The 11,183-nt window shown below is 39.6% G+C and overlaps 1 protein-coding gene across 1 annotated transcript in view; it reads right to left on the bottom strand.

Moving 5' to 3' along the window:
- ANKRD42 (ankyrin repeat domain 42) overlaps positions 1-8,709 on the bottom strand; it is a 181,988-nt gene extending 173,279 nt beyond the window's left edge. The window contains 5 exon segments of the mRNA XM_042781710.1: positions 2,716-3,046; positions 3,048-3,149; positions 3,151-3,421; positions 5,124-5,233; positions 8,572-8,709. Of these exon segments, the coding sequence (XP_042637644.1) occupies positions 2,716-3,046; positions 3,048-3,149; positions 3,151-3,421; positions 5,124-5,233; positions 8,572-8,709 (952 nt within the window).
- Positions 8,710-11,183: the final 2,474 nt, after the last annotated feature.

Raw genomic sequence — 11,183 nt, 5'->3', positions numbered from 1 at the left:
AAAAAAAAAAAAAAAAAAAAAATTGGTGGCAGCAGAAGCAGCTGGCCAGAAATACAGAAGCATTGTCAGCAAAAAACAAAGCCCTTTCAGGACTGCTCATCTCTGTGATCAAGTGAGGGAGGCGGATCAGAAGACAGAGGGCATGGACCTGATCTCAGCTTTGGAAGGAAGGGGCATTGTCTGGGTGCACCCTGCCAATCCTCCCTTTCCTGCCTTATCCCCACCTTAACCCCTCCCATATGCCCAGGAGTGTCCCCTGGTCTGAGGAGTTGAGCTGGAAGAAGGAGGCCCTCCCATAGTCTTTTCTGTAGAGATAGAGTCCCTTCTTGAAGCAAAGCTCTTCATTAGGGTCCCCAGGCTTTAAAAGCATACTGTGTAGGGTTTGGTAGAGAAAGCCAGGTGTGTTCATTCATCAATCTCAACGTTTATAGATATATCACCTATAGCAGCACTCATGAGAAAGGCATCATGCTTCCTGGGCTTCTGGGTGTAAGGTCCTGAAGCCTGAAAACTCAGACCAGAGTTATTCTCACCTACACCTTGGACACCTCCAACCACCTGTGAGTGCTCCAGCCTCCAACAGAGGAACTCGCTAGTGAGCTGTCAGAAGACCTCTGGGCTTGAAGGCCCATATCCATTTTTAGTTTTAGTTCTGCTTTTTCCTGCCTTCCTACCCTGGTCTACTTCTTTAAAATAAATATATATTAAAATATATCTATATATATAAAATTTCCAATTACCCTTTATACATTTTATTTTCTCAGAATATCTATGGAAGGAGTGGTGCATCTTCAGCGGTTCTATTTTTTTTTTTTAAGGTGAAATATTGCCTCAGTACAATGGGATAGGGTTCCACTTTCGAGTACCACTGAGGATGATACAGAAGTGAGTATAAAAACAACATGAATAAAATGTATTTTGGTAAGTTTAAAAAAAAAAAAAACATTAAGAAGGCATGGTCTCTACCCCCTAAGGAACTCATACACCAGTAGAGATAATACAAATATAAATTATAAAATAACATAGTAGGTTTAATGATGGCAATATTCATAAGAATTTATGGGAGTACAAAAGAGAGACATAACTCAGCTAAGATAGAAGGGAAGGAGAATAGAAAAGGATTCCTGGAGGAGGTAATATTTAAGTTGGCTTTCAAGGATTAGCAGAGTTTACCAGAAAGCAGGGAAAGGTATTAAGAAACCACACATACATACACGCACACATATACACACACCAAAAAAAAAAAAACACTACTGAAGCATAAATTAGTAGAAGGAGAAGACACTAGAACTAGACAAAAGAGAGAGTATGACAGAAGTTTTAAAACAAACTTGAACTTGAGCAGAGAATGAGGAGTTGTTTAGTAAGTTTAGACAGAATAAAAATAAATACCTGACTTGTAATGCTGAGCTTATGAGACTGGGGAGCAAAAAGGTAAACCTAAAGAGTCAAGGAGATCATGTAAAGAGACACTTGCAGTAGTCCAAACTAGAAAGGTCCAGACTCCCAAATAAGATAGTTGTTGTTGTTACGTGCCATCGAGTTGGACCCGACTCATCGCGACCCCTCCTTGGGTTTCTGAGGCAGTATCACTACGGAAGTAGATTTGCCCCATCTTCCTTCCGAGGAGTGGCTGGTGGGTTTGAACCGCCAGCCTTCTGGTTAGCAGTCAAGTGCCTTAGGCACTAAGCTACCAGAGCTCCTAATAAGATAGTAGCAATGAGAAAAGAAAAAGAGATCTATTCAACATTTATGGAAATAGGATGAACTGAACTTGGATGGATACAATAAGGGAAGAGAAGTAGTATGACTCCAAGGTTTCTGGCTTAAATCCTCTAAGTGGACCCAAGTGCCACTAATCCAGACAGAGAACACTGAAAAACAAAAATTATATATGGATACAAAGTTACATTTGAACATGTGGGGCTTGAGATGCCCAAGAATTCCAGGAGTTGTAGATTTGAGTTTGCAGTTCAGAGGAGACATCTGCAGTTCAGCTCTCAGTGTTAGGAGGCTTTTTCTGAGCCCCATTCTCACTCTACTGGAACCAATGGCGCTATACACTTCTCTATAATATTCCTATTAGTCAATATTTGGTCAGAATTTGTTTTCCCCATTAGAAGTTAAGGAACGTGTCTGTCTTCTTTTACTGATATATTCATCAGACAAAGCACATAGCAGGCACTCAATAAACATATAAGGGATGTTTGAATGAATAACATAGATTTGGGGGGTCATTAATAGGCTTGAAGCCATAGCACATAACAAGAGAAAGAGGACTAGTTAGTGATGGCACTGTCGAGGGAAAAATAAAATTTAAGGAGAGGATGGTAGAAAAGAAGTCAAGCAAAGTAAAAGTGACTCAAAACAGCCGAAAGAAGAAAACTAGCTAAGTCTAATGTTGTGATCTCCACAGGGTCAAATGCTGCAGAGAAGCCAAGTAAGAACATTTAAAAGGGTCCATAAGATTTAAGAGTTGATGTCAATCTGGGCAAGAAGACTTAAAGGAATGGTGGAGATGGAAAGAAAGAGAGGAAAGCTGAAATGAGGGAGAGTGGAGGATGAGTGAAGAGCTTTGGTGGCCCACTCAAAATAGGTCAAAGAGTGAAATGAGGAGAGGCGGCTGAGAAAGGAAAGTGCTAGAAAGAGCTTACGGCTCCTGGGGGGCTGAAGTGAGAAAAGGAGTGCGTACAAAGACCCACGAGGTAGGCTTACCGTACTCCCTCGTGTTTGCAGTCATCGGAGAACAGGTGGAGGGGCCTGAATCCGACACCCCGGGTATGGTGCAACCCCCTGGACTTTGGGGAAGAGTTGAGTCTAGACTCCTGCTGCAGCAGCGGTCTTCACTTGCTCTCACTCACGAGCCAATGCAGTGGCAGCGGCTATCCGGGTTGTCGTCGTTGTTTGGACCGAGACCGCGGTCCTCTCTTGTCCTTCCGCAGGAGCCCCCGTGGTGGGAAATTTCTTCACTTTCTCTCTCCCAAAAACCACTGAGGCAGTGACCGAAGTCTTCGCTGACGTTCACCACCGAGTCGCTGTCAGCTTAACTGCTGTCTTCTGTCTTCACTTACTACCTCCCGAGAACTAGTGAGTCTGTGGCCGGCATCAACACTTCCTCCCTCCCAAGAGCCACTTGAGGCAGCAGATACAGTCGTCGCTGACGAACTTCCCAGAGTAGCTGGTTCGGGGGTTCTGAACTTCACTGACTTCCTTCCAAGTATCGCGGAGGCTGTGGCCGCGGTCTTCTCTGACTGTTCCCACGAAGTCGCTAGCTTGACCGCTGCCGACTTCACTCACGCTGAAATTCACGTCGCTGCTGCGGAAGCCCAGATCTTCTCCCTCCCAAGAGCAGCTGTGGCAGTCACCACTCTCTCTCCTAATTCTCTCACGAAACACACTAAGGCGGTGGCACCAACTCTCGCTGCCGTCGAGTCAGGGTCTGCACTTAACTCTTTCCGTGCAACCCCTGCAGCGGTAGTCGCAGTCCTTACTGATTCTTTGCCTGTCGTTCCGGCGACTAAAGTCCTGGTCTTCGCTAACTTTTTCTTTCTACTCACCACCACAATGGCCCTATGAGACGTTTATCCACCCCTCCCCCCACGTGGTGGCTAATGTGGCAGCCGCTTTCGTTTGATACTCCGGAATAATCGAGGTGGTGGCGACGGCCGGGTGGGTTAAAACTCTGTCCTACTTGCTTTCTAGCCTCCGGACCCCGGCGGAAGAGGAGCCGTCGCCTTGGAAACGAGTAAACTACCGACGTGCTGCGGTCATTTCCAGTTCCTTACGCCTTACGTCACTTCCGGCTTCCCTGCATGAACCTTTTTTAAGCTTTCACCTCTGGAGAAATCGAGTGGTTATAGCGACCGCTTTTCGGTAAAATTCTGGTCGGTCTCACACCCAGTGTATATTAAGCCCAGTCTCTGTAACTGTCTGACGTCGATCGCGTCCTCCATCGTTCAGCGACCCAGGAGAAGGCCCAGGGACTGCACTCTGCGTAGGTGACCTGTGGCGCGGGCCGGGCGGGGCCTTTCCCCTTTTCGTCCTTGGCCAAGCAAGTATAATTTTCCAGTGCTGGATAGAGCATTAGAGTATCTGTTATTACCCTGTCATTTCACAAGTATGGAAACAGACCGAAAGAAGTCGGCAGCTGCAGCCGCTGTCATTACTGAGTGCCAGGCTCTTTGATAATCGCTTGTTATTTAATTCTCAAGATAATTTTGCAAGGTAGGTGTTATCCTCATTTTACAGGTAAAGAGACTCAAGGTATCAGTAATGTGCCCAAGGCCAAGCAGCAGGTAAGTGGTAGAGCCAGTGTAAAAACACAGGTCTTTAATACAAAGACTGCTACAGGTCCCTTGAGTCCAGTTCCTTTACTGTAGCTTATTTGTTTACTTTGATCAGTTTAGCCTGGATCTTTTTCTCCAACCCTCTTGCTTAACATATATTCCTATATTTACTATTTATTTTGAACAGGTAGTTGAAACTTCGGGTCAGCAGCTCAGAATACAGAAATTAATCAGAATTCTCTGTGCTTCAGGGGATTACCCGCCTTGATTCCTCTTCACAACTTGGTTTTTTCCACACTTATTACCTTGCCACAAATATCTTCTCCCTCTGATAACGTACAGTACTTTTTCATATCTGTGCTTTTGTAAATGCTGTTCTTGCTACCAAAAAGCTACTCTCACTCCACTGATACTGTTGTGTAAATGTGTGGAGGACTTCCCTTGATCCTACCTTTCCTCCCTGAGGCATAATAAATGACCCTTTAACTTGCATAGCATTTTATATAACAACAATATTAGCTGGCATTTGCTGTTCATATGATCACTCTGGCACTGTACTAAGTGCTTTATATTAGTTACCTTCTTTAATCCTTATTATAACTTGCCTGGATAATGACTACTGGTTTTTTGTTGTTATTTTTTTTACAGATAAAGCACAAAAGTTAATTGCCTGAGGATTAAAAAAAAGTAGTAAGTAATTGAGTTAGGATTCTACCCTAGGCTGTGAGTTTGCTTCATGTGCTCTTCAAAGTCTCTGAATTTCCACAGACTTTATTACAACTCTTTGTGTGTTGTATTTTAATTACTTATGTAACAGTTATTCCTTCTGTCCTTCACCCCATGGCTTTCCAAGCTTCTGAAAGGTCGCTTGCATTCTTGGCATTCTTAACATCCAGAGAGTAGGTCATTAATTGGTTGATGGTCAGGTGGATAAATTTATAGGTAAGCTAAAAGTAAAATTTTTCAGACTTGAAAGGGAACTTGGAGTTAGTTGTCCTAATAGCCTCATTTTTAGAGATGGACAGTTGAAGCCTTTCATCTTAACTAGATAGCTGTTAAGTGATTGACGTGGACCAATTTCTATGCTGCATGATTTGCAAATAGTGTCAAACTTAATATGTATTGTTGTTTGTTTTTACAGATGAAGAAACAGCTGTGATTTGGTCAAGATCTCAAAGTGGGAAATTGGAACCCACTTATGACTGACTAGATTCATACAGTGCTTATAACTACTTATAATAATGATAAAGGCTTTATTTCTTGCTTTGCTGTATGAAGTAGATAAACTACCAAGGGACTAAAGCAGCACATGACAGCCTTAAAGAATATACACGTAGCAGGAAGAAGGACCAGAAAATGAGACATAAATTGGTAGTGGAGAAACAGAAAAACTACAGTCTCCAAACTAAAGTAAAAGCAGAAATTAATGAAATACAAAATTGATCAAAATCATAGCTGGTGTTTGAAAAGAACAATACAATAGACACTCAGAAAATCTGAGGACAAATAGGGGAGAAAATATTGGAAACAAAGGGAACTGATTACAGATATGCCAGAGCTCCTACAGCTATGATGGAGACTTTGAAAATCAAAAGTGAATTAATATATGTAACCTTATGCAGATAATTTTGAAAATCAACTTGGATAATTTTCTAGGGAAATAAAAATTTTAAAAAGTTGGCATAAGAGTTAGAAAACCTTAACAGGCTAATTATAAGACTCTGTCACCCACAAAAATCACTAGGAACAAAGCACAGAAAAGAATGGAGTGCTTGCCACCTATGAAGGTAGCATAACTCTAATGATCTAAATGAGGTTAGTGAAAAAAAACAAAGCCTGTTTGTCTCGGGATTCTGGTAGCATAGTGGCTAAGGCACTTGGCTGCTAACCAGAAGTCTGGTGGTTCAAACCCACCAGGCACTCCTTGGAAGGAAGATGGGGCAATCTACTTCTGTAGTGATAGTGCCTTGGAAAACCAGGAGGGGTTGCTATGAGTCAGGTCCGACTCGACAGCACATAACAACAACAACATAGTTGTCTCACAAACGTCCGTGTAAAAATCCTGAGTAAAATGTAAGTGAAAGTAGCAGTGAATTAAGATGTGTCATGCTAAGTTGAGTATTGGGAGCTCTGGTGGCATAGTGCCTAAGGCATGTGACTGCTAACCAGCAGGCTGTGGTTTAAACCCACCAGCCTCTTCTCGGAACCTCTGTAGAGATACTGCCTTGGAAACCCAAGGAAGGTTGTTTGAATCAACTTGGCAGTGAGTTTGGTTTTTGATTAAACCTATTAGTAATAGGTCAACAGACAATATAGTAATGAAAATTTGCTACATTAACAGATAAAGAAGAAAAACTTATATAATCTTGGCTGATGCTTAAAAAGTAATTGAAAAATTAGCATCTATTACTGATTGAAAAATCATGGGGAAAAATTTCATATTAAGCAAATAATGAAACTTTCATAACTGGATGAAGGATATCAACCAGAAATGAACAGTGTATTTAATGTCATGGTCCAACATGTGCTTTCATTTCTACAATTCAGAATCAGTGACCCTGTGTAATAAAGCAAGGTAAATCAAGTATGAAATTGGAAAGGACAAAATTAGGCAAATGATATTGTTCTCTTGGAAAGTCTGATAACTTTAAAACATTTAAATTAGAACTAATCGAGAGTTTAGTAAAATGGTAAAACATTTAAAATTAGTAGAGAATATGGTAAAATGTCAGCAACATCCAGAATTAAGATTTCTTATAAACTAGAAATAATCATCAGATCCAAAGGAAGAAATCTCATGAAATTTTTCATTAGTGACAAATAATATGAAATCTAGGTATAAACCTACCAAATGAGCAAAACCTGTATTAAAAAAAAAAAAAAAAACTTCATTGATAGACATTACAGAAGAGCTGAATAAATGGAAAGACATTATATCCCTACATGATTACACTCAGTATTTTCAAGATAATATTATCAAAGTATACATTTGTTGCATTTCTAGCCAAAATTCAGTGAAGTTTTTAGTGGAAATTGGCATGATGATTTTAAAGTTCTTAATAGTAAATGTACAAGTTGAACTAAAATGTTTTTGAAAAAAAAGAATTAATGAGGATAAACCTATCCAAATACACTATCAGAACTATAAAGCTTGAGTGTTTGAAACAGGGTAGTATAGGAACAGGATTAGACAAATAGATTAGTGAAATAGACTAGAATTAAAGTCTATAGGATATGTCATAAAGTTGATACAGGGTAGGCTGGGAGAGTAAGTGCAATGTATATGACATAGATGATTCTTATGTAGAAAACTTACAAACTGATAGAGGGTAACTCAAAAGTGAGCAAAGAAAATGATAAATACACCGGGAACAAACTAACAAGGGAAAGGATGCTCAACGTGGAAGACTGCTGTTTACCTATCACAATGGTGAAAACAAAGATTATGGCTAATGACTGTCAGCAAGGGATGAGTAAATGGTGAAAGACTCAATTGGTGTGACCCATGAAGAGCAATTAACAGAATGTGAAAATTTAAATATAACTCTTGAACCAGCAACTACGCAGTTCTAAAATCTTCCAAATAACTAGCTCAGATTGTTTGTAGTGAGATAGTCATACATGGGGGGGGATAAAAAATGAATATCCATAAAAGAATAGCTAAATTATACTACATTCGTAATATAAATTACTACACAGTTGTAAAAACTAATTAACATGGAAAAACTAGTAAAATACAGCAAATTTTAAAAATGTGGAATAATACGCACATGATCACATTTAATTTTTAGAAATTACTTTGTAAAAAAAATTTTAATTTGGAGAATTACCAGATTGTTAATTCAATGGTTACTTTATAGAACAAGAAAGTGTGAAAGTAGACTTACTTTCATTTTAATTAGTTTTCTGGGTTTTTTAATTCTAAATAAAAATAATAGGAAAATGGGCACTGTCACTGAATAAAGTGAGAGAGAAGATAGTTTTAAGAAGGAATATTTGGGCCAGAAAAGATTTAAGAGGCTAAGAAAAACTCATATATTTTTGGACAATAGAACAATTTTAATGAAGAAATCAAGAGGCAAAAAACAAATTGCACAGGATTTCAAGGTAAGTGGGGGATTGATTATGAAAAGAAGTTTCCCAAGTGAAACAAGGGTCAGAATACGCTGGCAGCATTCTTCACGCTGAAGTGGGCATTACAGCATTTCAGAGCAGCAGGACCCTTTGTAAGTAGAAGTCTTAAGAGTTTCAGTTAGTAAAAGTGGCTGAAGTTGTCCACCTGTACCCAGTTTTTCCAAGGTGGCTTGATAAAGCAGGCTGTCCCTGTAGTCGGCTCTTGAAATATAGCTCCAAAGGCTAGCACCAGGCCAAAAATTTTAGTAACTATCTCTACTCTTTTCTGCCCATGTATCCTTCGAGACATTTTTACTCTCCCTTGGGTACCCTTCCCAAACCCTCACTGGGATGCCCTGTGAATGCTTCTTGACTTAGTTCATTCTTCCCTACCTGCCCAACAAAGTGCCCATTATCTCAATTGGCTGACCCTATATAGGATTAGGATAAAACTTCCACTCCTGTAGTTGACATTCAGGCCTTTCTTGGCATCTCCAATTTACCTCCCCCTTTTCTATTGCTGTAGAGTCAATTCCAACTCAGGACAACCTTAGGGATTGGAGGTTGAATCCACCAAGTATCACCTTGGAAGATAGGCCTGGTGATCTTCCAAACAAATCATCCATTTAAAACCCTGTGGAGCACAGTTCTACTCTGATGCTTAACTAACTCTTCCTTCTGTATACTTGCCACTTGCAGGCATGGTTCAAAGCCTCTTCAGAGCTCCCCAGATATTTTGTATAAATCTCTTGGAGCACTTCTGGGTGCTATATGGGTTGTAGAAAAAGGCAGCCAAGGAATCAACTAGAATATCGTTGGTTGCTGTCAAGTTGATTCCAACTCATGGAGACCACATGGGTTACAAAGTAGAACTGCTCTGTAGGGTTTTCTTGACTGTAGTCTACTGAAGATCCACCCCCAGTGGGTTTTATTTCCACACTACTGGTGGGTGAGATTGATCCACCAACCTTTAGGTTAGCAGTTCAGTGCAAAGCATTTGCACCACCCAGGGACCTACCTAGAATATAGAATTTTCTATTTTAGATGAAGCTGTTAAATGAGATTTTTTTTAATATAAAGTCCTTTTCTCACGGTATTTTGTAATTTTTAGGTGAATTACAATATAATTGCTTTGGTCTTTTCTAGAACTTTGAAGTTTTAAGTAGGAAAATTATGTTTAAATGAAAACATCATAGAGTAAAAATTCAGTGAAATCCCCAGATTTCAGGAATTGCATCACACAATGCTTTTTATTCTCATAAACTTCCAAGTGTTAATTCAAAAGACAATGTTTATCTTTTCTGAGACTCCAGCTTTTCTTGCTGCACTTTCCAGCATAGATTACTAGTTCTAACTCCCCCACTGCTATGTGGTAACTATTTTTCAACCTCCTTTGAAGCTAAAATCTAATGTTCTTGATTTCTAAGTTATCAATGCTTGAAAATGTGGAGCTTCTTAAATGTTAGAGATGGGCACTTCAAACCTAAAAAATCTGAATAAAAATCTAGCTGAGGAATCTGTGTTCTTAACGTTCAGCAGAAATTACAACAATGCATTGCCAAATTTGGGAACTAGATCACTATCCATATCTAGTCTCCTAAAGGAGGAAATTGAACTCAACTGTAAAAGCCTGTGACCACCTCACAAAGCAAACACTCGCCTCCATTCCAAGATTAATTCCTACTGTACTATTGATGGGAGCTCTGGTAACATAGTGCCTAAGGCATTTGACTGCTAACCAGAAGGCTGGTGGTTCAAACCCACCAGCCCCTCCTCAGAAGGAAGGTTAGACAATCTACTTCTGTAGAGATACCACTTCAGAAACCCAAGGAGGGGTCTTTGTGAGGCAGATCCAACTCCACTGAGTTTGGGGTTTCTGTTTTGTTTTTGGTGCTACTGATAACCATCTTTTGCCCTCTTGAGATTTCTCTACAATGAGCTTTTGTCTCATTCTAACTACATTTTAATCTCTACATTTTTCAATTTAACTTTTAAAGTAGATTTCATAAAAAAATCAGCTCTTAACTTTTATTACCTCACCCACACAAGCCATTGCAAATGGTGTTAGCACCCACTCAGCTAAAACTTCTCTAGCCAGCAGTGTTACTTCCCAATTTTTTTAAGGAAGTTTGTGTGTGGGTGTGTATGTATGTATGTGCATATATACGCTTAAGGGACTCATTATCATCTTTTGTTTCACTGTCCATCCCTTGAATAGTTTTTTCCGTTGGTTTTCCAGTAGTACATTTGATACTTCCATACTTCTTTCCCATTTTCCCACCCACCAGTCTAAATGTTTGTTCCCTAGAGACTTGCCCTATTCGCCCTATACACAGAAACTCTTGGCACACCTGTAGGTTTGAATGTCATCCTCCCTTCCCTTTTTTCCTTTAAGCGTTTGACAAGAGTTATGGATTATCTCCCCAGAAAAATGCATAATGGAATGTTACCTGTATTTTTAGATTCACGGACCCCAGCATTTTACCACAGTGTTTATCTATATTCTTAAGTTCAGCTATTACATAATGTGTTTATTATTCCCAAATCCAGTGGACATTTACCAGGTTTTTTACTGGGCCTCTCTGCATTTAAATAATCTTTTTAAATTTTTATCTGCTTGATTCTTACAAAAAACATGCAGATGTCACTTCCGTTTAAAATTTCTAGTGGCTTCTGTGGTCATCAGAGTAATGTAAACTTTTAGCATGACCAAGAAGGCTCTTCATATCTTACTTAAAATCACTGGGTTTTGGCTATATATATAAAAATCAATTTTTGAAAACA

This window comes from Orycteropus afer, unplaced genomic scaffold (genome assembly GCF_000298275.1).
Source record: "Orycteropus afer afer isolate SDZICR_OR568_19922 unplaced genomic scaffold, OryAfe1.0 scaffold00154, whole genome shotgun sequence".
Taxonomy (NCBI): domain Eukaryota; kingdom Metazoa; phylum Chordata; class Mammalia; order Tubulidentata; family Orycteropodidae; genus Orycteropus; species Orycteropus afer.
This window is presented reverse-complemented; position numbering and strand designations above follow the sequence as displayed.